The 25,048-nt window shown below is 42.8% G+C and overlaps 2 protein-coding genes across 3 annotated transcripts; both read left to right on the forward strand.

The window, feature by feature from the left end:
- Positions 1-570: 570 nt before the first annotated feature.
- Positions 571-6,692, forward strand: drgx (dorsal root ganglia homeobox). Its single transcript, XM_069717917.1, has 7 exons — positions 571-591; positions 764-852; positions 1,664-1,764; positions 2,434-2,535; positions 4,144-4,316; positions 4,626-4,738; positions 4,835-6,692. Exons 2-7 carry the CDS (start codon positions 795-797, stop codon positions 5,224-5,226), a joined length of 939 nt encoding a protein of 312 aa, XP_069574018.1. The 5' UTR covers positions 571-591; positions 764-794; the 3' UTR covers positions 5,227-6,692.
- Positions 6,693-9,200: 2,508 nt separating this feature from the next.
- Positions 9,201-24,038, forward strand: cunh10orf71 (chromosome unknown C10orf71 homolog). Of its 2 annotated transcripts, XM_069717886.1 has the most exons (3): positions 9,201-9,647; positions 11,645-22,223; positions 22,516-22,604. In XM_069717886.1, the coding sequence occupies exons 2-3, from the start codon at positions 11,847-11,849 to the stop codon at positions 22,522-22,524; spliced, it is 10,386 nt and encodes a 3,461-aa protein (XP_069573987.1). In that variant the 5' UTR covers positions 9,201-9,647; positions 11,645-11,846; the 3' UTR covers positions 22,525-22,604. The 2 variants fall into 2 exon arrangements, with proteins under 2 accessions (XP_069573987.1, XP_069573986.1); XM_069717885.1 differs by having other exon boundaries at positions 11,645-24,038.
- The last annotated feature ends 1,010 nt before the right edge of the window (positions 24,039-25,048 follow it).

Genomic DNA, 25,048 nt, shown 5'->3' on the forward strand with positions numbered 1-25,048 from the left:
AAAGAACCAAATAAAAAGTGCAGCGGGTATGTGTGCATGTTTATGGTTAGGGAATATGCTTGACTCTGGAATAACAATCACTTGTGATGAATTTTGTTGGCACCAGAGCAGAGCTGCCGTTTGCCACCCGGGCATCCTTTCCCTCTTCCACTCTTTCTGTCTTTATCTGACACACTCACCGCACACACACACACACACGCGCGCGCGCGCGCACACACACACACACACACACACACACACACACACACACACACACACACACACACACACACACACACGCACGCAAACACCAGGGGTTGGGGGTGAGAGAGACAAAGCCGTGATAATCCGATTAGGACCAATTAGGCGTGAGATTCTGCGACTCTAGCTGAAAGCCTTAACACTCTGTAGACAGTTATACAGTTATAGAGACATCTGGACACTCCCAGAGAGAAACAGAGGGAGAGATGTGAGGATGTGTGTGTGTGTGTGCAGAGAGAGAGAGAGAGAGGGGGGGGAGAGGTAGAGAGAGATCTGGACACTCCCAGGCAGAGAGTCAGAGCCACTTCTCTCCAGAGCGCGAACTCACTCGCATCAGCATCCTCACTGCAGGTATACGATGCTCTCTCACGTCAACTTTGAATCTTTCCAAGTCCGGCACGGTTCTGCTTCTTCGTAGGACAACTAACCGTGTTCATTTTCCCCACCACGAATCACACTCCTCACACTGTAGACGCTATACTCGGTCTGAGGCTTTGCGCTGAAACTTTTGTCTGTGTTCCAGGTTCAGCTTCGCAGCTCGCAGACACGCCAGGATGTTCTACTTTCACTGTCCGCCTCAGCTGGACGGAGAGTGCTGTCGCTCCAACACACGTGAGTTTTCTGTTGCATTTTTACATCCTCGTTTCCACATGTTTTCATTCAGCTACAAATTCGTTCTAATATTAGAAGTGACATATGTAAAGTTTAGTGATGTTTATTACACACGCGTGCGCGCAAAGTGCGTGTGTGGCTGTTGGCGACCAGAGAACCGGCCTGACGGATGTTATATTTTTTTGCTATTTTAAGATACATTTGAATTACTAATTCCAATGATACAGGCCTATGGAAGCTATGTTTATATCGTGACCAATTAAAAGAGTTTCATCATCTAATCTAAGACCATTTTCTTTCCCTAAAAATGTAAACCGAAATGGTTTGATTGTTTTGCGCATCTCCACAAACATTTGTATCAATCTAAAGCAACGGGTATTTCGTCTTTCCCACAAACTGAAAGGTGGGTGTGAAGGGTTAAAAGTGATTTTCCTTCTGCTGTGTCAATCTGCTGGCTGTTTTGGTGAGAAGCGCTGGTGGTTTGGCCCCGGGGCAGAGGGGGCGTTTTGTCCCGGGCACAGATGTTGGGTGTCATGGCTCTTAGTCTGTCATGGTTCCCCTCAGACCTCCAATATCAATGTTTCATACAACTAATGGAAATAACAAATGTGTCTGCTTTGGCCAAGATTTATATATATATATATATATATTTTTTTTTTTAATGTATTTTCTCTTTGAAGACATAAAAAAAAAACAAGTTGTCTTTTTGCATTTACTGAATTAATTTAAACAAAGCTTTCATTTTAAACCTTTTGTCAAACCTTTTACTTAATGACGGAATTCTCTTTGATAAACTTTTGTTTTTCTTCAGTGAATTCAGGCGGTTTTGGCAACCACGCCCCGGCTGATTTTGATGATGGATTTCTACGCAGGAAACAGCGCAGAAACAGAACAACATTCACATTGCAACAGGTAATTATTTTCTCACACGGAAATATCGAGACGAAGAAATATCTGAAACTTCACTTATATCAAAACACACACATTGAAATATATTAAAAGTAGAAATGAATAAAAAGTTGGCAATATTTTCTAAATTGAGCACTTTTGCAGACAAGTGTGCTTCACTATCAGACAAAAATGAGGCCTTAGTTTTTGTTTGTTTGGGTTTGAAAAAAAACCCCGAAAAGGTAACAACGGCATTGCTTCACGTGAAAAATAAAAATACATTGGGAAATCTCAATGAATTATTTGTCATTTTAAAGATGAAGCGTGGGAACTTTAAATGGCCCTCTTTACGCACCATGGCCATTTTAATTAGGGCAACAATTAAGCCTATTTTGGTCTATTTTACTTTTGTCATCTACTAGTATGTTATCCCTGTAAAATAAAGATGCGAGTTTAAGGGTTTTATATTTCAAACAACACAGATTTCATGAGAATAATATTAGGAAAGAAAGAAAGAAAGAAAGAAAGAAAGAAAGAAAGAAAGAAAGAAAGAAAGAAAGAAAGAAAGAAAGAAAGAAAGAAAGAAAATGAAGGAATGAATGAATGAAAGAATAAATGAATGAATCGCTCAGACAATCAATCAATAACCAATCATCTCATTGATAGTATAACTGGTGGTGTGTGTCCTTGCAGTTGGAGGCTTTGGAGGCTGTGTTCTCTCAGACTCACTACCCGGACGTGTTCACCCGGGAGGAGCTAGCCATGAAGATCAACCTGACCGAGGCCAGGGTGCAGGTATGGCTTCAGCACTCTAATGTGTCCCGGGCACGTTTGACCATGCAGAGGAGGGTAAATGAAGCCACTCTGTCATTCCGGCGATGCACTTTAATAACATCAACATAATGGTGAATATTAGATTAGCTTGATTAATCGGTCATTCATAATTAACCAACGATAATGTTCTTCACTAATTTGTCCAGTCTCAGTAGGAATACATCATCCATGTAGATCCCTTTCCCCGGAACGGAGACAGAAAACGATGTGTGTTTTAATAGGAGGGCAAAGCCTCCAAAACTCTCCCTTTGACTCAAACACACACAGACACACACACTTAAAAGCACAAACACACACGCATGTACCTTAAATTTGGCAATTTATATTCCGCTCCTGCCCTGCACATATGCGCGGTTATAAACTTGGCCAGATGTAATTAAGTTATGTGTCTTTTATGTAATTTCCTGCATTCCAGATTTGCTTTTGGGTTTTTTTGTGCGCGCAGATCTAATTGTGGGAAATATAATAGTTTGCCTTTTGTTCCCCAGGGTCATTTTACTATCGCTTAAACCCAATGGCGGGGTTGATAATGGAATCCAGCGCTGTAAATTAGGGATTGTAAACAAATTATTCCCCCCTAATCCGATTACCACATTCCTATTATTAAATCTGAACATGAATCCACCGCAGTATGCAGGGATATTAAACTTACATTATTATTAGAAAATAAATTTCCTTTCTGTTGTAGTGTTGTTGCCCCCCTTTTTGTAAAGTGTCAATGGGCCTCCCCCGCATTAAGAGCACGCTGCAAATTGAGATTAATGGAGCAATTATAGCCCATTCAGAGATGGGTGTGTGTGGGGGGGCGCGACTTCTAGCTGGAAGGTGCAGGGGTGAGATAAGTCCATCGGTTGCATTGTTGTCCTGCCACCAAAATGTTGTCCTTTCTTTATGCCGAATGAATGCACGCGTTTTGTTTGGCTGTTGACATCATTTATACCCCCGGTACAATAGGAGGGATGCAGTGCACATACATACCGAGTCTAACCTCCATTCACACATCATGATTAATGCCTGCTAGAACCAAGTCCTAATCGAATCTGATGTTGTCAAACAATCACTAAATAGGGAAATAAACGACTTCATCATAGCTGCCTCTCTCTCGGGCAGCACAACTGTCAGTGGGAAGTCATTAAAATATGATAATGAAAAATTGCTCAATTAAATGTTGTTATAGGCAGTGACCTTCATTCGATTAAGACACCAGAACTTGGCTATATGTTCACAATTGTGTGGATGGTGAAGTTTTGGGGAAAAGTCAGGGACTGTGGGAAAAAGAGGAGAGATGGTGTGACAGATTCAAACACATCTTCACACACAAGACAGAGCAAAGTAATATAGAGCATTTATTTCAACTGTGTGAAATCTGAGAATAAGATAGAAAAATGTGTTGTCTGTGATTTGTCAAAAGAATATGCAAGAGAAATTAAAAGTTGATGAGAAAAAAATTAATGAAGCTGGATTCAATAAATTCAAATAAATGGATTAAACCTGCCAGTGTGTCAGGAACTGTGGCAGTTTTACAGGTTTAATTCAATTGTTAATTTCTTTTGTTTTTTTTAAATGCAGGTTTGGTTTCAGAACCGCAGAGCAAAGTGGAGGAAGACGGAGCGAGGCAGCTCAGACCCCGAAGGAGGCAAAGAGCAGATGAATGACGGCACTCCTCCATCTCGCAGCATCAACTCTCAGTCCCCAGTGGACCAGGGCAGGAAACAGAAGGAACCACTGGAGATGCAGCAAAGGTGAGAGAAGACCATTGTAGCTGTTATTGTAGTGGAACAGTGTCTTACTGATAAGAGAAATTTGTCACAAAAGGATTTCAGCCTGGTTGAAATAAATAAGAAACAATATCTTTTGTCAACCACGGCCACGACAAAACTCTTAACACTTACACTTTCTGAACTCTTCCAATTAATTTCATTATAAAACATTCAAAACATAATTAGAAAATATTTCTAGATATTTCTAGATATGTAGGAATGTTAATACAATAAATCATCGGTTTAAACATTTTTCTATATAATTAATAACAGTTTTTCTGCTCTCTCCAGCATCAACAGAACCGTGGGTCCTGGAGGTCCGTTCTTCCCATCTTGTATACCAGGCACACTCCTCAACTCTGCCACCTACGCTCAGGCCCTCTCCCAGGTCGCTACACTGAAAGGTAAATATAATTCTCATTAATTGGTAAACAGAGACGATGATAATGATGATAAAGATCGAGTTTTCAGTTGTCTCACCCACCTTTGTTATTTTCTAGGTAATGGTTTGTGCTCTTGCTGCGTTTCTGACCCCATGGGTTTGTCCTTCCTGCCACCCTACGGTTGTCAGGGCAACCGCACTGCCAGCGTGGCCGCCCTGCGCATGAAGGCCCGCGAGCACTCGGAAGCTGTGCTGCAGTCCGCCAACCTGCTCGGCGCAGCGACCGGACCCGGCACCGGCACCGGCACCGGCGTGGGAGTTCTGCCTGGAGTCGGCGTGAGCGCTGCCGGCGTGGTGAGGCCCGCCGTGGGTCCTGCCATTGAGTTGCCCGGCGTCATTGGAAGAGGGGGAGACAGCTCAAGTCCCAGCCCGGCCACCAAGGTGTCCGTCCTGGGCAGTAGTCCTGACAAACACCCACACTGCTCCAAGGACCCACTGGAGAAAAAGTGAGGCGCTGGACAAAAGCGTGGATGTACTGATACTCAAAATCTGTGTGATCGCGCCTGTTATTACTACTTTACTCTGGTTCTACGAGCAACTAAGCACAACCACTGACTTAGTCCAGAAACAGCCTCGGACAGACTTTTCTGATATCACAATGTATGGATGCAAAAATTTAAGTATTTATCTGACAGTAAATTATCCTTGTGAGACATGCTGAATAATTGGGGCCTCCCCATAAAAGCACAACTGTGGTTTTGGATCTATATCTGTCTTCATGCACTCTGGACTCTATTTGATGGACTAACATAGATGCAACATGTGTGCAACAGAGACGTATTTGATAATGTGAATTGAATTAATCCTGATACCGCTCCTCTGGTTTTCATGAAGAGGATAGATGCTTACATTGTGAATGTTAGTGCATGTAAACTGTACGTGTAGCGCTGATGGCAGGACAGTGAGGACTTTCTGAAGGATTTTGGCAATATGATGTTCATGCCATCAGGTCAGTAACGGGCTCAAACAATCTTCTCTCGTTCTTTTGATTTTAAAGTGAAAATGCACTTTAATATTAGTCAGCCATTTTCAGTGTAAACGTGTACAATGTGCCCGAATCCAGTATGTTGGTGTGCGAACTGCAGACGGGCAGAAGCAGACTCGGTAACAGAGCGGCAGTTGTCCCTTCCACTCTGTTAGCACATCTATACCGCCAGCAGACAGGGAACACACCGGTCCTGTTGTGACATGTTCTTTAAAACAATTAAAGATGTAGTCGCTCATGTTCCTCTCCTGTTGCCTCTTGCTCCAGCCATCTGTTCTGATACATTATTTATCAGCTTCCCTTAAAGCTGGGAGAGGAGAGCAATCGTGACTCTTATTATTTATTTACTTTTAGGAACGCTTACCCTCTCTCTCTTCCTCTCTGATAATTTTTTTTAATAAACCTCATTAAACATGATATATGCTATTTATTAATGTTGAATTTACATTTTGAAAAAAATACCATCTCTCATCACCTCAGGGCTCTTCACACCGTAGTTTATCAAAGGCAATATAAGGGTTGATTCATTATTTCCTAAATATCTCTCCTCACTAGGATGACTCTTGAATAAAGGATCAGCTGATCAGATTGAGAATACTTAACCGCAGAGCACATGACCAGTAGTTCGCCTGATTCAATTTACGTCCTTGAGGATTTTCAGGAAATTACTTTTGATAGTCAATAACACAATTAAGTAAACTACACACACATTATCATGAATAATTGATAAGAAATTATGTATTACCATGAAGTACTGGTTCAATAATTGATGAGGCGACACCCTGGTGACACAGAAGAGGGAGATAATGTCAGAAGTCGTGCCAGGTTGTACACAGAGTGCAGAGCACTCACATCCTCTTTTTTTTTTTTTTTTAAACATCATCATGTGTGCATGTTGTAAATATCCTTAAACTATACCAATAAAGTGATGCTTTTACGGACTGAGACTTTAAAGACTTTTTAAGATTTGACCGATTTTTTTTTCTTTTATTGGTGTGTCATATTTTTCCTGCAAAATTTATGCACCGATCACACACACTTGAGAGACTAAATGAGCAAAAATTAAAAAAAAAAATAGAAGCCTATTTTGATGTATTTGGTTTCATAATATTGTATAGGCCTGTAATATTGCAAGTATTCTGCTGCATCTATTCATGCCTCAAATAATATTTTAAAAAACCCATCATGTCCTAATATAATGATTTTGATTTAAGTGCATGAGAGAGCTCCACAGCAAATATGTTAAGCCCAATGACATGGCAGCTAATGATAACACAATATCCTTACACGAATCAGCTCCTTTTCCAAAATGTACCAGTATGGACGGCAGATTTGAGCCAACTAACACAAAAGACGTGAAAACCACATTCAATCTCTCCAAAATTGAATACAGTAGCTGTGGAATTTAATCATTAGCCAAAACAAAGGATGCTGAAGTTATAATGACTCCGATCATCATTAAGTTCTGCATGGTGCCCATAATTCACTCCTTTAATATTTCATAAACAAGTCAAGTTGGTGTTGACATTCAGCTGTGCATGTGGCATCATTGATAATTTTCTGTCACCTAAAAAAAGTCCTGAGGCGGTTTTGTGGAGCATTGTTATATCAAATTAGCTGGAGAGCGGCCAGAAAAGCAGACAAACATGGTGAATATGGGGGACAGCAGTTGAACTCTGTTCTTACAGTGCAGTTAATGGGCTTCTTTTGTTGCAGTAATGAAATATTTTTGCAGGGATGTGGGGAAATATGTCCTGAAACAGGGAGAAGTCGTGCACATGCACCCGTCCACAGACACACGCAGACAATCTAAGACTCACAGAGAGAGCGACTGTACACTCCAGAAACACTGGCACAGTTATACAATTCTTTAGCTTGACATTAGGTGCTGCACTAAAATTTTTACTATTCAGACACAACTTCCAAAGTCAGACATTCAGACAAAGTGCATTCAGGCCTGGTCCACTAAAGGGACAGAACACCCCACTAAAGAAGCATCTCTGCTTTTAATTCCTGCTGATCAATAAATCAATCAATTAGAATCAATTAAGCTCATTTCTGAACGGAGATTACACAAAGAAAGCATATCTTAATGCAGCGAGTAATGTGCCTGTCTGCTGTCTGCCATTGCCACAGCTCTGCTCCTCCTTACTCAGCAGGGAAGGGAAGAAGCATCCTCAGCGTTTGAGATCAATACTTACGGTCCTCAGTAGCTTCCCAATTTAACTATTTTGAAGCAAAGTGGGTATGTTTCATTGTACAAAAGCTTGAGAGCTAAGTATAAAAAAAAGTCAACATTTCAGTACAGAGCACAGAGCTAGATGTATGTTCTCCGTTTTCCCACTAGAGGGATGTAGTGAGCAGGAAACTTGTCTTGACTCCCCACAACAGGCTTCATTTCAAACCTCAGTGGGGAAATTTAGCATTTTGAATAAACAGACACTGAATATTTTTTTGCCGAAGGAAGTTTTTTAAACTACATTTTAGTAATACATTTTTTTTTTAAATTTTTTTACAAGTGCTCAGTATTGAAGGTCCAAAAGTAAGAAGCAAAACAGGATGTAATGGCAGCTCGTTGCAAATTCTGGATGAAGTGTGAATCTGACAGTTTCCTATGCGTGAAGGAAATCTAGAGCTGTAAATTAGTGACTGTCAACAGTCCAAGGTGGAGAGGAAAATGGTGGATGAGAAGGTTGTGTGGGTGAAAGGTGGAGGTTGTTTAGACAGGAGGAAAAATATTAGTTAAAAAAAGGGATTGCCTCAGCCCCCCTCCCCCTCCAAAAAAAAAAAAAAAAAAAAAAAAAAGTTTAGTGAGCTGTGTGTATGTGTGTGCTTGTGTGGGCATGTGTGATGTGTGGAGGAGTGCGTCTCCATTAAGGCCCATGTGTGTGTGTCCATCATCCGGCCCGGCCAGCCCTACACCTGCCAAGAATCCCAGGAAACTATTTGCTGCAGCAATCTCCTATTATAGCAGCGGGCTAAAGGAGGGGAGGGTGATGGGGGTGAAAGGGGGAGGTACAGTTCCTCCCCTTCCTCTGCCTCATGGCCTTTTCTGCTGGGGGTTGAGTGAGGCTGTAGTCAGGGAGATTAGAGATGCATGATTTAAATACTGTAATAAAGGGGATGTAGAATTCATGCTAAAAGGAACCCATTAGATAGGTTGCATTAAAGGATCTCTGTGAAAGGAAATAGATGCAAGGCTGCCAAAACATTTCTGTCATTTGCTGAACAGAAAGCTTCATTCAAGTCTGTCGGTGGTGACCACGAGCCACTTGTTGACACTTCAGACTGTGCTTGTCAAGGTTTGTTCACGAAGAGGGTGGCACTTCAGTGTGAGGTTATTTATGTCTCCCAGAAGGGCACCCCCCCCCCCCCCACACACACACACACACAACCCAACACCCATAATAATAACACATCTTCAGGAAAATAGTTTGTTCTCCTGGTTTAGACGCCACAAACCCCTCAGACAGTTTACTGACAGTTACCTCCGGCAGCTAATGGTCAACAGTAGCCGTCCAGATTTATAAATAGTAGCCAGGCTGTTTGTTTCATCCGTCTGACACTCGACACCGAGGGATCTCGCAGACCTGCATGCTAGCTCAAGCTCTCATTCTATTCCCCATGGTGGACACTCTCTCTGGGACGACTCCTCTATTTCTGTCTGGTCTCCAGGCCGGAGCCCTGCCGCCTGCTGCTGGTCAGATGCTCAAAGACCTGACTGTGGACTACATTGTTTTTTGCTTTGGACTGTTGTTAGTAGAGAGCCGGAGCTGACAGAGAGGTGACGGGGCAGGATCAGATCAGCAAGGCCTTTTTTGGGGAGAGACGGGGCCTTTTGGGGAGTTTACAATAAGGCCCAAAATATGGATTATAAAACTGAAAGGTAATGCAAGAGCTCACATGCATTCTTGTTCATATTCAAACATCGACAGTTAAAAAAAAAATACCAGAGAAAAGTTACAACAACTGCCATACAAGCATGCAATTTCAATGAGTTTAATTGTAATGGCCAGCCTTCTCTTGCAAATACATAAATTAAAAGCAGTGACTAAATTCTCTTTTGTAATCTCCAAAGAAAAACACACACTTACTTACTGAAGGAATTGTGAAGTGTTTAACTCCACTGACAGAATTTGATTTTATTACACTGACAGTTAATGACATTTATAAACATTTAGTCCTTTCTGTTTTCAGAAGTAACACATTTGTGGCTGGTGAGTGTCCCTTTGGACCAGCGTCCCTCTGAAAAAAAGAGTCCTCTTTGGTGTCAGGTTTTAGAGTTAGAGGCCCGTCACTGGACAAAAATAAACCTGTCACATGCAAGAATAAACACAAATCACCCTGACAGTTTGACATGAGATTATTATTACATAAAAGGGACTCATATTAGGGACAGCTACCATAACTGTGCATGTTTTTGTAATGCCTTTTTATGATGTATAAATTCATCTGTCTTTCTCTGTTGCACTGAATGTGTTGTACTGAGGCAGACACCTAAAAGACAGTTTAAATTATTTTTGAATGAGTTCTTAATGCTTTTTTTTAATATCTGAAAAAGATGCTTTTACTGAGTATAAGGAGACAATGTAAAGACAATGCTCCTGTCAAACGTTCGTTGTATTCTGCACAGTGTTGCATGATATTTTTAAACCTCATTTCATCTCTGCATCAGTTTTGTTTGATGCTGACTTAAGTGGTCAGTGTGGCAGTGTGTTGAGTAGCTGTGGGAGATGGCTAGTCTCCAGGTGAGAAGATATCAATGAATCACTGGATATTCTTAGCAAGGTGACGGCTGCCTGGCAGCTGCAGTGTAGTCAACCAAAACGTACCAATGGTATGACCTCGCTGCCTCTAAATCTACAAACATTTGATTTAAAATACAACAGAGGGGGTATAAATAAATATTTTAATTTTTCGTTTGTATGTTTTACATAATATTAATGACACATTTTTTTTAATGTAGTTCGGTGCAGTTTTGAGGGCTCAACACGAGCAGTGCACAATGGGCAGCTGTGAGAATAATAAAAAAACAAAACAAGTAATTGTGTCAACAGCACTCACATGTGGCCTTGAATGTTTTAGATTTACACACCAGAAGCACCTGGTTTTTTTCATGAAAAATGTTTTAGATTTAATGTTAATGTTTTTAGGGAAATGTAAATCAAATACATTTGGCTTTGATATGAAATTAAAACATTTTAGATTCCTGCAGTAAACTTTCTAATTTTACCTCAAAAATCTCAAATTAGTACCACTTCTACTTAAGGACATTTTAGTCTGCTTTCCACTGGCTCTCTCTGCACTGTACTAAAACCAAAGGGGGTTTACTACAATATTAGTTTTCAGTTTGTCACACTTGACACGTCTGAACCAGTTTTTTTTTTTCCTCGTTAACTCAAAGAGAAAACAGCTTGAAGTCTAAACTTCTGTCTACATCCTCTAAGCTCTTATGTTCATTCCTACTGCGGATTATTGCTAAATCAATATCAGTATTTAGCTTTGTGTGTGTGTGTCCCTGCGTGTGTGCTCTTGATTACCTAAAATAGTTCACGTGAGGCTGCCTTTCCTGTGCCTGGCAACAGTGAAGTTTTATTCACAACATGTCTCTGAAGGTCAGAGTGATTGAGTGGAAGGATTTACAGAGCTGTTTTCAGAACCACATACAGTACATTGCTGCTTAACGCACAGGAAAGATGTTCCTTAACAAGGCCGGCTATGATAAATTGAGCACCACAACAAATCAGTTACAGTTTTTTTTTGATCAAGCATTAGAGAAAATATTGTGTATATTTTAGGCTTAAGATCAAGGTTGAAATACATCATCCACATCATACAAAAACTATTACAACACTGTCCATTCTCCTTTCTTTTCTCCTTTAGGAAAACAACAAATGCCAGGATTGTTTTGGACAGAGGTCAACTAAAACGCACAATGCCATAGGAGCTACTGGCTTTACAAAATCCTGACCAGGAGCCCCAAACTCTGGTTCCTGCAGCAGACAGAGTGTATCATTTTGAGGTCTGTGTTTGTATGAATGACTGAACAACTGAAAAAAGAGTTCTTCGTTAGCGACCCTGCATCATGACCTCAGTTGAGAAGCGCCGCTCGAGTCGAAAGAGTGGCGGGCATCGAAAGCACAGCGATGGAGGCTACAGCGACACCTCCAGCGGTGGGTCGTTCCTGGACGAGAACGATCGTGAGGTCAGCAACCTGACAGACAGAGCATTTAGGAGTCTTTGCATTGGAGATGAGGCTGTTTACAATGACTCGGACCTCTGCTTGTCTTCACCCTGCACCCAGAGAGACAGACAGCTGGCCTTCAGCCAAGGTGGCCAGGACAGAGAGGACAGAGAGAGGGAGGAACTTAAGAGAGCTGCACACGAGAACTTCAGCCTCAGGTTGCAGCAGTATGGACAGGACTGGATCCACGGAGGAATGTATGGCGCTGAGATCCACAGAGATCCACAGTGGGAGGTGTACGGGGAAAGGACACAGGGGAGGGTTTCTGCCACATTCCAGCACTCCTTTGTGGAAACCTCTCAACAGGAAAAGTCTCTGAGGGAGGAGCAGCTGTCCTTCCTCCGCAATGGAGCCACAGAGTTGAATTCACAGCAGCGTAGAAGCCGCTCCAGAGTTTCCTCTCTCATCAGAGCTTTCAACTCTGAGGGACAGAGGGATGGAGCAGGAATGGATGACAAACTCAGAGAGTGGAGTGATGAGACAAGCTGGGACAAATCAGCTCTCATGAGTATCCAAAGGGAACTTTCTGAATTCTCTACATCATACCAGCAAAATTTCAACAACAGTCATTATCCCTCCATTGGCCCATTCTCATCCCGAGACACCAACTTCTATTCCTCTGAAGTAGCAGCAGTGGCTCACATGTCTCACAATTCTGCAACTACTTTAATGAGCTCTTTGCACAGTAAACACAGCATGTCAACACAGGTCAACTGTAACTCCAACTTCTTTATACACAGTGAGTTTAGTCCCTTCAAGGTGTGGAGGGATCATAACAGGTTTCCCTTTCAGCAGGGAGAAGTCTCGGGCTTTATGCACTGTTCAGAGTTCCCTAAATGGTACGAGACTCCAATGTACAAGGAACTTTCACTGGAGGATCAACCGCAGGGTCCTTACAGGGGTAACAGATATCCAAGGGGTAACTTGGCACCTGTGGTTCCCCCAACTCCTGCACGCTCCACCTCAACATCCACCATGCAGCAGAGAGCGTCAGCTGTGGAGAAACGCTGTGAGTCGGAGTTGGCAGGTCATTACCCTCACAGGAAGCGGGCCCAGAGCCTAGGAGCTAACAGGCTTCACTCCCAACGTCCATCAACTGCATCACCTACCATCGAGATGTCTCGACGTGTCCGGGACACCATCAGCTCCGTCAAAGCCCTCCAGCAAAAAATCAAAATGATGACACACACCACAGGAGTGATAGAGAATCAACAAGGAGTGCTTGGTATGAGTGATAATTCAATTTCCCTCAGCAACAATGCAGGAACAGTGGCACCAAATGTTGTTAGCAGAAGCACACGCACAACTCCCTTTAACATCAGCCAGCTGCTCACACCTTTAGTCGCTGCACATCAAGAAGCCGAGACAGCAGATTTCCAGCAGCATGGAGTTTCTCCTCTACCTGTGGAGCATCCTCCAGTCCGAGCTGAAAGCAGGGGAGCCACTCCTGACATTCGGATGTCCAGCTACAAATCCCGCGCCACAAGCCTACTCTTCAACCTCAAAGACAACAGGAAGAGAGTAAAAAGCACCTACAGTCCTACTAAATTTAAAGGCTTGGAGACGCTGGAGAAAAACAAACAGCCCCATTTCCAAGATCCAAGAGAGACTGTGATAGATATCCCAGATTTTCCCGCTCCAGACATTCAATTTCCCCAGCAAGAAGAATCCAGCAGGACAAATGCTGCTGTAAACCAGTACCATAGCTCTGGATTGCCACTCCAAATGAAAAATTCTCAATCTGCAACAGGCCAATATCCAGAATACACTTTTAGTGATCGCCAAACAGTTCAGATGCAAGGTCAGATGGTTCATCACCCTGGGTTCACTGGCTTCATATCTGGAAATTACATCAGCAATCAGCTGGCTAATGGACAGAATCTCCAGGAAGATTTAGCATCATTTGCTCCCAATAAGCAAGGCGTGATAGATCATGTAGGAAGTTTAGAAGGGGATGTATACAGACTTAAACCGTCTTATACAGCTACAGACACACCAAGGCTAAATGCTGACAACAATCAAAGCAGAGAACATTTCATGAGCGGTGCAAATACTGAACAAGCTTTTAATGAAACAGCAGGAAGGGTATTCACAAAGGTGGATAGATATGAGCCACTCAAAGACAACAAACATGATTACAATAATGTGTCCTCACAGGATAAGTGGAGACAGACAAACAGCCAAGACACAGAAAGGTTCAGTCTGAAAGCAGCTTTATCTCCATGGAAACAAGAGACAGATGCTTTCATGGAAAAGATGAGACAAGAACATCTGCCAAGTATAAATAAAGAACTTGAGAAAATAGAGATGAGGGAGAGTTTTGGTGTTGGAATATCTCATAAAAAGGCTGGTTTAGTCAACACTAACACTTCAAACCAAGTCCCACAATCTTCATTTAGTCACGACTCTGTAGAAAATCCAGCATATTCTGGACAGCAGCCACCTTTGGGATTCAGGGACGACAATGTACTTAAAAAATATTCTGTGAATAATGAGGAAAATAAAATGAAAGATCATTATTTGACACAGAATTACAACAGATATGCTGATCAAGAATACACAGGTCAACATGCATTTCATCCTATTGAAGACAAACATATGGCTGTGCAAGAAACAAGTCAGGGGAAACAATACATGCAAATCCCAAAGCGGCATGAAATGCAAAGTCTACAGCCACCAGAAGGTAAAACACAGTTTGAATATAATATACAGAAAAATTCATCATCTAACCTTGACAACACATCTGCCCCCACAATGACAAAGCAGATGAAAGACAGACAGTTTGTTGAGGTCAAGGCTGATCAGGCCATGGCAGAACATATGAAAGCACAACACGCCCAAACAGAGATGGCAAAGGCTCAGCAGTGGGCTCAAGTGGAGCAGCCCAACGCAGAATCGTCTGCGTTAATTTTAGCGGGGCAGACTGGTTCAGAAAAAGTCCAAACAGAATGGGCCAAATCAGAACCAGCACAGCACGAGAAGGTAAAACAAGAAAAGGCAGAACAAATCAGGGAAAAACAAGCCGAGAGGGTCAGAGAAGAACGGACAAAGGTTGAGCAAACCAGAGTACAGAAGGCAACAGATGAGCCAAGGAATATTACAGAGGAAGCAGGAGGAAAACACATGAGAGAGGAGCAGTGTAAGCAGGTCAAAGCAGAACAAGCTGAAACAGAAAGGCTAAAAGAAGAACACATAAACATCAAACTAGCAAAGGGCGAGCAGGCTGGGCAGGCAGGAATAATGCAGCATAAAACTGAGCAGGGCACAGGAAAAAGGATCCATGCTGAGGAACAATGGATAAACGCAGAACAAGTTGAAAGAGGGAAGATGGAGGCAGAACAATTCAGAACAGAAAAGGTTAACGCAGAACAGGCCGAAGCAGAACAAACAAAAACCGAGCACATGAAAGAACAAGAAACCAAAGCAGAGCAAGTGAAGACAGAAGAAGTTGAAGTGGAAAAGGTCAAAACAGACCACATTAAAGTTGTGGATGTTAGACAGACAAAGGATGAGGAAGATTCAATTCATGTGGGTCGAGTAAATCCAGAGCAATCTACAACCCAGAGAAGTGCAGGCAAAGATCCAAAACCTGAAGAGAGAAAAGCAGAACGGGCAAAGTTGGAAAAAAACAAAGTGGAGCGAGAGCTGACGAAAACAGAGAACATGCAGGAAAGGTCAGCTAAGCTCTCAGCAAAATTAACTGCGACACTACAGGTCAAAAGTGAGCCAGATAAAGTTGAGCAAGTCAAAACCGAGTTAGCTAAAGCTAAAGCAGAGTTAGCCAAAATAAAGGAGAAGATGCGAGGCGAGCAAAAACAGAAAGTCAGACAAACTGTCATCATAAAAGACGATGACAGTGCAAAGAAGAGTGTCCCTTTAAGCTTAAATGTCTATAAAAATGAAGATGACAAAAAGCAGCATCAGGCAGCACAAATGCACCAACAGAAGGAAGATACAGCTGTCAGAAATGGCAGCGGACACACTGATAGAGGGGCAGATGATTTTTACAGTCTTAGAGGGAAATATGGTTTTATTAATACAGTTTCAATAAACAGAAACAATGTGTCGACTTCAGGAAATATTTCCTCAAATGATGGCAATGAAACTCAAGTTTCGTCTCTTGATAAACCAAAGACGATAAGTAACGATAAATCAAAAGATCAACATAGCCCTACATGCAAATTTACAACAGCTGGCACAGAAACTAAGAAGGAAGTCGGCAGCTTAAAATCGAGCAAAGTGGCAGAAAGTCAGTATGTTTACAATGAATCATCCAAAGAATTCAAATTATCCAGTGCAAATTATTTTCCTACCAATGCAGATAAAAGAGGAAATGGTGACACTGTTACTGATAAAGTGAAGAATGACAGTGTAGAAAAAGTGGAAAACTGTGACCTTGCGAAAGATGCTGGTGTCTCAGAGCAAAAAGATTTTAATTTGGCTAAACTTGAAAGAAAACCTAAATCAGCTGAGCACAGTGTTGGCCCAGGAAAGGATCTGCATGTTACCCCTCCCAAAACATTGTCGCACAAAGAGAGAGCTCAGACCAAGCAGGAGATTCTGACCTCAAAAATAAAAGCTCATGCTGAAAAAGAGATTTCAGCAATTAAAGAAAAGGGTTTCGCAATGCGAGATGGGATTATAGGCAAAAGTTCTACCAAACAATTAGCAGGTAGTCAGAGTGTCAATATACGACAAAGGCCACCCTCACAGGAGGTGTCTAAAAAGCATGAAAGCACAATGTCCAGCAATATTACACCAAAGCATCAGATGGAAATTTCAGGAGTACAGATGGAGCCAGTTAAGTCAGTTTCACCTCCGAGCTCTGCTACAGTACCAGTCACGTCTGCAGTAACCGCAATTCAGATAGCAGAAGATTTAAAGAAAGAAGCTACAAAAAAGCCATTGAAAAGCAAAGGTGATGTGGCAGAACCACCCAGACAAACAAAACAGACAGAAAGTTATACCGTAAGCACGACCGAGGGCTTGGTGCAAAATCAAAAGCAAGAGAATCAACATGGGATTAAGTCACCAATGCAAAACAAAGAGCAGGCACCAAAGATAGACCAAGAAAAACAGCAAGCAAATTGTGCAGAAATGTCTGGGAAACAGAAAGCCAAAGACAATCCAGCCATAAACACTGACATTCTCAACAGAAAGAAAAAGGATCCATCACAAGCTACAGGAGTCGAACCTGCAAGCTCCAAACATGTGACGACAGAAAAGGCTGAAAGTAAAGAAGCAGCGAATGAGCACTCATCACCTTCCATCATTTTAGGTCAGAAAGAGACTCCTGTGGTAGATGACAGTTTGCAAATTATGGGAATAATGGTAACTGTCCGAGAAAGAAAACCGTCTGTGAGCATTGGTCAGTGGAATAACAACACTCAAAACCAAATAAATGCAACAGAGAAAGAGAGCAGTAATTCAGAGATAGGAAATACATCTTCAAAGGAGGCAAAGATTGTACAGGAAACAGAAGATGAGGCTACAGTTGTTGTAAAAAATTGTCCTGAAAATGTGCAAGAAACTTCAACCTCAGAGACAAGAAAGAACGATGTCACCGTGAATGTCACTGAGAAAAGGACTGATCTCCAGCAGGAGGGTTCTACTATAAATGCAAAACCCCAAAGGGAAACACAACCAGAGCCCCTGGCTGAAGAAGGTGTGACAGTCACTGTGCCTGCTCAAAATAAAGCTGAAACTCAACCCCTCCTCAACAAACATAAGATAACGGCAAGAGGAATGAAGGACTATGGAGATAGAACACCAAAAGAGAAATCAGCAAAGACTGAGGAAAAAAATCAACAAAAAATGCAAACAGCACACACAAATGAGAACTTTAATGCCAAAGTGGTGAACACAGGAATCAGCAAGCATGACGCTGAAACTCTGATGAAACACAACGTCCAGCCATCAGAGAGAGGAAATATGACACATGATATAAATCAATCCAAAGGCAATAACACAGATAGCAAGAAAGCACCACCACTCAAGGACAGGAGACATGACTCAACACCAGCATTCAACAAAGCCAGTCCTTCCAACAGTTTAACAGAGAATAAAAACAGACACGTATCTCCAAAACATCAATATGACGTGACAAACATTGAAGAAAATACTCAAGGGGACGATAATGTGCATATTGACAGCATTGCCGTCAGGGTAGTGGCAGCAGTAACTGAGAGGGACAACGTGAAAATGTCTGGAAAACACCACGTCACAGCTTTACCTGCTCATGGGGTGCAGACTAATGAACATGAACAAGCTGCCTCATCTAGTTTTGCAGCAAACACTTTAAACTGTGAAGACCGCACCAAAGATCTCACTCCAGCGAGCAGTGAGAAGAGGATGACTGACAGTTTGAAAGACAAATTAGGAGTACAACAGGTGTTGTCCAGTGTGAGAAAACTGTCTGATTCATTGAAAATGAGCAATCAGCAGAACAGCACAAATGCAGCTAATGACAGTACTCAAGCTGAAAATGACAAAGTAAAGAAAAAGGTGGTGGATGAATCAAATACACAACCAGTAGAAGGAGACTACTTTCAAGTGCAAGGGGCAACAGAAACAAGCAGTGTACAACATAACAATAGTGCAACTGTTGAAGATACATCAAAGGGAGGGGAACTTCCAGGGACACTACCAAACAAGAGTGCTATCAGCGATGACTCAAACAAGGATGGAAAAAATGAAGCCTTTGTGTTCACTCTGGATCAGTGTAAAAGGAAAACAATGGATTCAAGTTCAGTAAGCATTCAAGATGAGAACGTTAAAAGGAAAAATTGGGAAGATAAGTTGGCTTCAAAACAGACTGATGGTCCCATGGAGAAATGGAGTAATAATAAAAAGCTGGAGCCAGGTCAAGCTGATCACATCAGAAAACATCACACAGAGAACCCCTCCAGTTTATCAGCAATGGAAAGTCCAAGAAATTCCCACCCCACAAGGGAAAGTACGAGTAAAGGAAAGCCTGAAGTTAAACCAAAAGAAAGGGTATCGACAATACCTGAGATATCAGCACTGGCAGACTATGCCAGGTTAAAAGTAATTGCTTCAGAGGACAGAGAGGTGAACACGGTTCAGGAATTCCCACCCAACAAAAAGGAAGGATTCTTTCCACTAATACAGACTAGGCATAGCAGGCGTCCTGTGTTCACTGCTGACCCAGAAGAGCTCGCTGTGAAAGAGAAAAGTTTGCCAAACACAAAGACAGAGATGACCGCCAAAGTGAATAAAGAGCCCAAAGCGCCAGTATTTCCCATTACAGAGAAAGAACACCAGAGGACAGGGATGTTCAAACTGGGGGACAAAGACAGACAAGACAAAATGCTTTTAGATGCCAAAGTCAATGAGGGTGTGTCAGATGATGTCACAAAATGTGCAAATCACACAGAGAGTAAAAAGTCACCAACACCTCAGAGAGAGCAAATGGCAGGAGCTGCCACCCAAAGAAAAAGTCAAGGAGCTCAAAGTATCTGCAAACCAAACGATCCTCCTTTGCAAGCAACAACCTCATCTTCTGCAGTCAACAGGCCAAGTAACGCTTCTGAAGGATTGACATATGTAGATAAAAATTCTCCTTCACATCCTCCAATGGGGCAAATGCCAGAAAACCAAAGAAAAGAACCGCTTGCAACTCAGCATGAAGAAACCAAAGCAATGAAGCAAGGCAGAATGGCACAATTGGAGGAAGCGCGAGCATACAGGAGCGAAGAGGAGAAAAGAGAAGGAGCCAAGAGGATAAAACACATGTTAGAGGAAAGTAAAGCTTCTCTGGCTGAAGAAGAGAGGAGAGCCATTCAGAGAGAGGAGGAGAGGAGAGCGAGAGAGCGTCAGGCCATTGCTATCAAGTTAAAGGAGAGGCGAGACAAACAGAAAGAAGCAGAGAGGAGAGCAGAGGAAGACAGAAAAGCAAAGCAGAGAGAAGAGGGAGTTGCTCAAAAAGGAGAGTTGATGAGAGCAAAACAAAGGGCAGAAGAAATGAGAATGAAAGAAACAGAGGAGAGGCAGAAATTAAAGATGCAAACTTGGGCAAACTTGAGAGGGGAGGAAGAGCAGAAAAAAGAGTTTGAGGAGAAGAGGGCGAAAAAGCAAGAGGACGAGCGAGCTGCGCAAGAGCAACAGAGAAGAGTTGCGCAAGGGGAAGAGCAAAGGAGAGCTGCTCAAGAGGAACAGCAAAGGAAAGCTGCACAAGAAGAACAGCAAAGGAAAGCTGCACAAGAAGAACAGCAAAGAAGAGCTGCACAAGAAGAACAGAGGAGAGCTGCACAAGAGAAACAGCAAAGGAGAGCTGTAGAGGAGGAACAACAAAGGAAAGCTGCACAAGAGGAACAGCAAAGGAAAGCTGCACAAGAAGAACAGCAAAGAAGAGCTGCACAAGAAGAACAGAGGAGAGCTGCACAAGAGAAACAGCAAAGGAGAGCTGTAGAGGAGGAACAACAAAGGAAAGCTGCACAAGAGGAACAGCAAAGGAAAGCGGTAGAGGAGGAACAGCAAAGAAGAGCTGCTCAAGAAGAACAGCAAAGGAGAGCTGCACAAGAAGAGCAGCAAATGAGAGCTGTAGAGGAGGAACAACAAAGAAGAGCTGCTCAAGAAGAACAACAAAGGAAAGCTGCACAAGAAGAACAGCAAAGAAGAGCTGCACAAGAAGAACAGCAAAGGAGAGCTGCACAAGAAGAACAGCAAAGAAGAGCTGCTCAAGAAGAACAACAAAGGAAAGCTGCACAAGAGGAACAGCAAAGGAAAGCTGTAGAGGAGGAACAGCAAAGAAGAGCTGCTCAAGAAGAACAGCAAAGGAGAGCTGTAGAGGAGGAACAACAAAGGAAAGCCGCACAAGAGGAACAGCAAAGGAAAGCGGTAGAGGAGGAACAGCAAAGAAGAGCTGCTCAAGAAGAACAGCAAAGGAGAGCTGTAGAGGAGGAACAAAGAAGAGTGGCTTTGATTGAAGAGCAAAGGCGAGCTAAGCAGACTGAGGAGAGGGTACTTGCTGACATTGAGGGGGAAAAGAAAATGAATCTGCAAGAGCAGGAGAAAGCTACTCATATTTCAGAAGAGGAAAGGAAGAAACACATCCAAGGGCAGATAAAAATAGAGCGGCAGACTAAAGAGCAGAGGAGAGAAAGGCAGAAAAGAGAAGAATGGACGAGAGCTCAAAGAGTAGAAGAGGAAAAGAAAGCCTTTGAAAAAGAGAAAACTCTAAAGCAAAGAGAAGAAAAGCAAGCCAAAGAGGAGAGGGTTAGACTCCTTAAGGAGAGCCAAGCTGCACTGAAAGAAGAGAAGAAAGTTACCCAAGAACAGATGCTAGCTCAAAGAGAGGACGGAGTCCAGGCTAAAAAGAGAGAAGAAGAAGAAAAGTTAGCTGCTCACAGAGAGAAGACAGATGCTCTCCAATACTATGCCATCATCTCAACAGAATCTGAGAGGAAACCCAGAGAAAGACAACTCTGCTCCCCTTTGCCTTCACAACAAAGAAACAATCCATCAGGGCTCGAGTCAGCTGATGACACTCGACCTTATAGACCACACGCCCCTGCCTCTCCAGCTCCATCGCTGCCCCGTTCCAACACTTCCTCTCCTGCTCTTGGATTTAAGCCTTCAATGTTCAGAGTAAAGGATAATACCATCAGAGGTTCCTCTTTGACTAAGTCAGTCAAACCACGCTTCCATAAGAACTTCGGAGAGGATTTCAGGTTTGGTTCACCCATGGACAGGGGGTCAGAGAGAGGAGACGAAGAGCCGGAGATAATGAAACGCAGCGCTGGAACCCCTGTCAATCCTGACACAGGATTAAACAGACTTGCAGCTATCAATGAATCCTCAGCTTTCCACCCATCATCATCACAGGAGTACTCAGCCCACATCCCTTATCACAGGCCCTATTCTAGGAAAAGCTTTGCTCTGGAGGAAGACGACTCCCGTTCTGTCATCAGCAACATGTCAGAGGATGTGGAGAGTTTTGCCACCAGTGTAGCAGACCTGACAGATCTAAGAGGCCTCTATGACTCAGAGAGACCAGAATCAGCCTGTAGCTTCAGCAGTGATGTGTCCCGTTCTTTGGGTAAGCCTCCAGCTGTTCCCCCAAAGAGTGAAAAAGCGTTGCGGAGGGCTAAAAGGTTGACTACTCGGAGGATCAAGAAAGAGTTGTCCAAACCTGAAGGAGACACCCCCGCTGGAGTTCAGACAGAAGTGTCCAGTATTCCTTCCTCCTCCATTGAGGTATGCTCCTCCAACCGCCATGCTGTGGCTTCCCCTCATTTTTCCCCACCTGTCTCCCTCGCTCATGCTCCAACCTTGGGACCTAGCTTGCCTTCCTCCCACCGCTCGTTCCACGCTTCCCCTCATGCCACTGGTCCCATCTCCCTCCCAGTTTCCTCACCTTATGCTACTGCCGCTGTTCCCCTCCCTGCTGTGTCCCCTCATGCTACTGGCCATGCTTCCCACCATACTGCTCCTAAGACAGTTGCTTATGTTCCCTCTTCTCCCACTCTCCATCGTGCCAAACACCCAGCTCCAGTGACACAGTACCAGGTAGAATCCAGCTACCCCCAGGCCTACCCACTGACCCAGCGCAAGGTGCTGCAAGACCTCGGCTCTGGTCAGTATTTCGTAGTGGACGTACCTGTTCAAGTGATGACAAAGACCTTCTTTGACCCAGAGACAGGAAAGTATGTTCAGCTGAATGTCCGCGAGTCTGGCCAGAGCATTTCGCAACCTCAGCCCCAGCACACGTGCCCACAGCCTCAAGTTCAACCCCAAATGCAGATCAAGCTGCAACAGCAGCCTCACTCCCAGGCCTCTCCAGCTGGCAAGCCCGTTGGGTTTTATCAAGGCCACCATCCCCAACCTGCACCTCTCAACTCCATGCACCCCCACAGATCATCAGCTCCTGGGACTGCCCACCAAGACCAACAGGCTGACAGGGAGAGCCACAGCTACGGATACCCAGCTCTTGAAACAGGACAGAACTCTGAAGGGCATCGCTACAGTCCAGAGAAGACTCCATACATGGACACGGTTAAGGATACAGACAAAACATATAACGCAGTTTACAGCACACATGGCTCATATGAGTCATTCCCAGAGTGTGACACAAACAGCCAGCTTGCAGAAAGCTCAGGTTGTGAAAATGATAACTCAGCCCACTCAGGATATCAGCCGCGTGATATAATAACCATCAGTGAGCTGGAGGACTTTATGGAGATGTCTGATTGGTGAGAACAATGACTAGTGTAAAATGATTTAATAAAGTAGGGATACCTAAAAGCACAGTGTGAATGGATCATATGTGCAGTAATTTAAGTGCTTGTAAATTACTTTTTCAAGTGAAAAAAGTCCCAGAATGTTTTTGGTTTGTAGTTTTAAAAAGTCCCTGTGACAGGCTGTTTAATTGCTGCTGCTGTTTTTAGAGCGTCATTGTCCTATTTATTGTTTTACAGAGTTCACCATTCCATTTGACTTTTGAATGTGAGACGCTAAGATATGTTTCTTGTGTATCCGTATCATCAGTATCCTCGTAAACCTAGAAGTATGTTAGCATACATCAAACTGCAACATTGTTTTGTTGCTTGGGAAAAAAAAGTTTGTTTCTGCTTTGAACACTGACAAGTATGCTTAAGGTTTTCCCCTTTTTCTCTTTTTTTGATGCATGAAACATTGTGAAACCCAAAGTGTCAATCAAAGATTTTCAGATGGTGTCAAGCCTAGTTTGTGCATTCAGCCACCATGTCAAACTGAACACACGTTGATGTGATTGTTGCTGTTTTTAAGGTTTAACTTCATGCAGTAGTCAATTTTTTTTTAAGTTGGCGGTTTGTGAGGACGTTTCTGTGTTGCTGTGAAACAGAGCAGTGTGACATGGGCTTATTCAGACAATAAAAACACACATCATTCAACAAAATTATTTCTCATCACAATGACTCTCTTTCAAATAACCTTTTAAAGGTTTAAAAAGAAGGAAATTGCTGGAACATACTGATTTCATTTTACTGCTAAAACAACTGTAAAAACAATAAAATATTACGATAACTGCCACCCTGCTCTGACTCTTAAAATGTACCCTGGGTATGAATGACTCAAAATGAAGAGTCTTTTCACTGATTGCATAAGATAATTACAAAGTGATATTGAGAGGGTGCAATAATATATCCTAAGAGAGTTCAAAAACACAAAAAGCATTAACATTTTTTTTAATTTCATTTGGGTTTGGGTCCTTTTTTTTGCCATTCAAAACAATTCAAATGCTTAAATCTTTGCGTCCTAAACCTATGGGATCAAAGGATAGTAACAATACAGTAAGAACATTTCTTTTCTTTGATTTCCCTTGATCTGCAGACTCATATTAAATGTACTTTGCTGTGGCGAGAACGCTTGCATACACTCCCTGGTTTCATAGTAACCTTAGATATTGTTGATCTGCTGAGAAGCAGTGACATGCTTTGACCACTGTGGGGCAGATGAGAGCGATTCCTCCTCTGGAGCAAAGACTTGAACTTTAGACTTGGGTAAAGGAAAACTTGAGGGAAACCCAAGTAAAAGATGTAGTTAAGAAGATATACTATTTCTCTACATTCAGAAGAACTATCATTTCAGCACATTTACACATGACTTTCAATTCATAAAACCTTAAACTAAAGCTGTACATATAATACAAAACATAGATTTCAAAAGATTTTTTCATGGTTAGAAAAGATTAAACAGTCTCATGGGTCCAGTTAGTACATTTTCCATTGAATCCATGCTTTCCGAGAGAACATACAACTTGAAGGGTTAAATCTGTTGTGTAATTCCATTTGGCTTTGGCAGAGCTCAAAGCGCCAGCAGAAGCCCTGCCTCAGCAGTTTAGCCTGCCCAATAAAGCAGCAGGCTTCATACCACTGGGACAGTCTGACAACCACAGCCAGAGACAAGCCAATGCCACTCTGTCCAGCAGCTAGACAGGGAGAGGTCCCAGCGCGCGCGCGCACACACACACACACACACACACACACACACACACACACACACACACACACACACACACACACACACACACACACACACAC

This window comes from Brachyistius frenatus, unplaced genomic scaffold, assembly GCF_029030835.1.
Source record: "Brachyistius frenatus isolate BFR_SWC_R1_liver_20210118 unplaced genomic scaffold, ASM2903083v1 Contig_183, whole genome shotgun sequence".
Lineage (NCBI taxonomy): Eukaryota > Metazoa > Chordata > Actinopteri > Embiotocidae > Brachyistius > Brachyistius frenatus.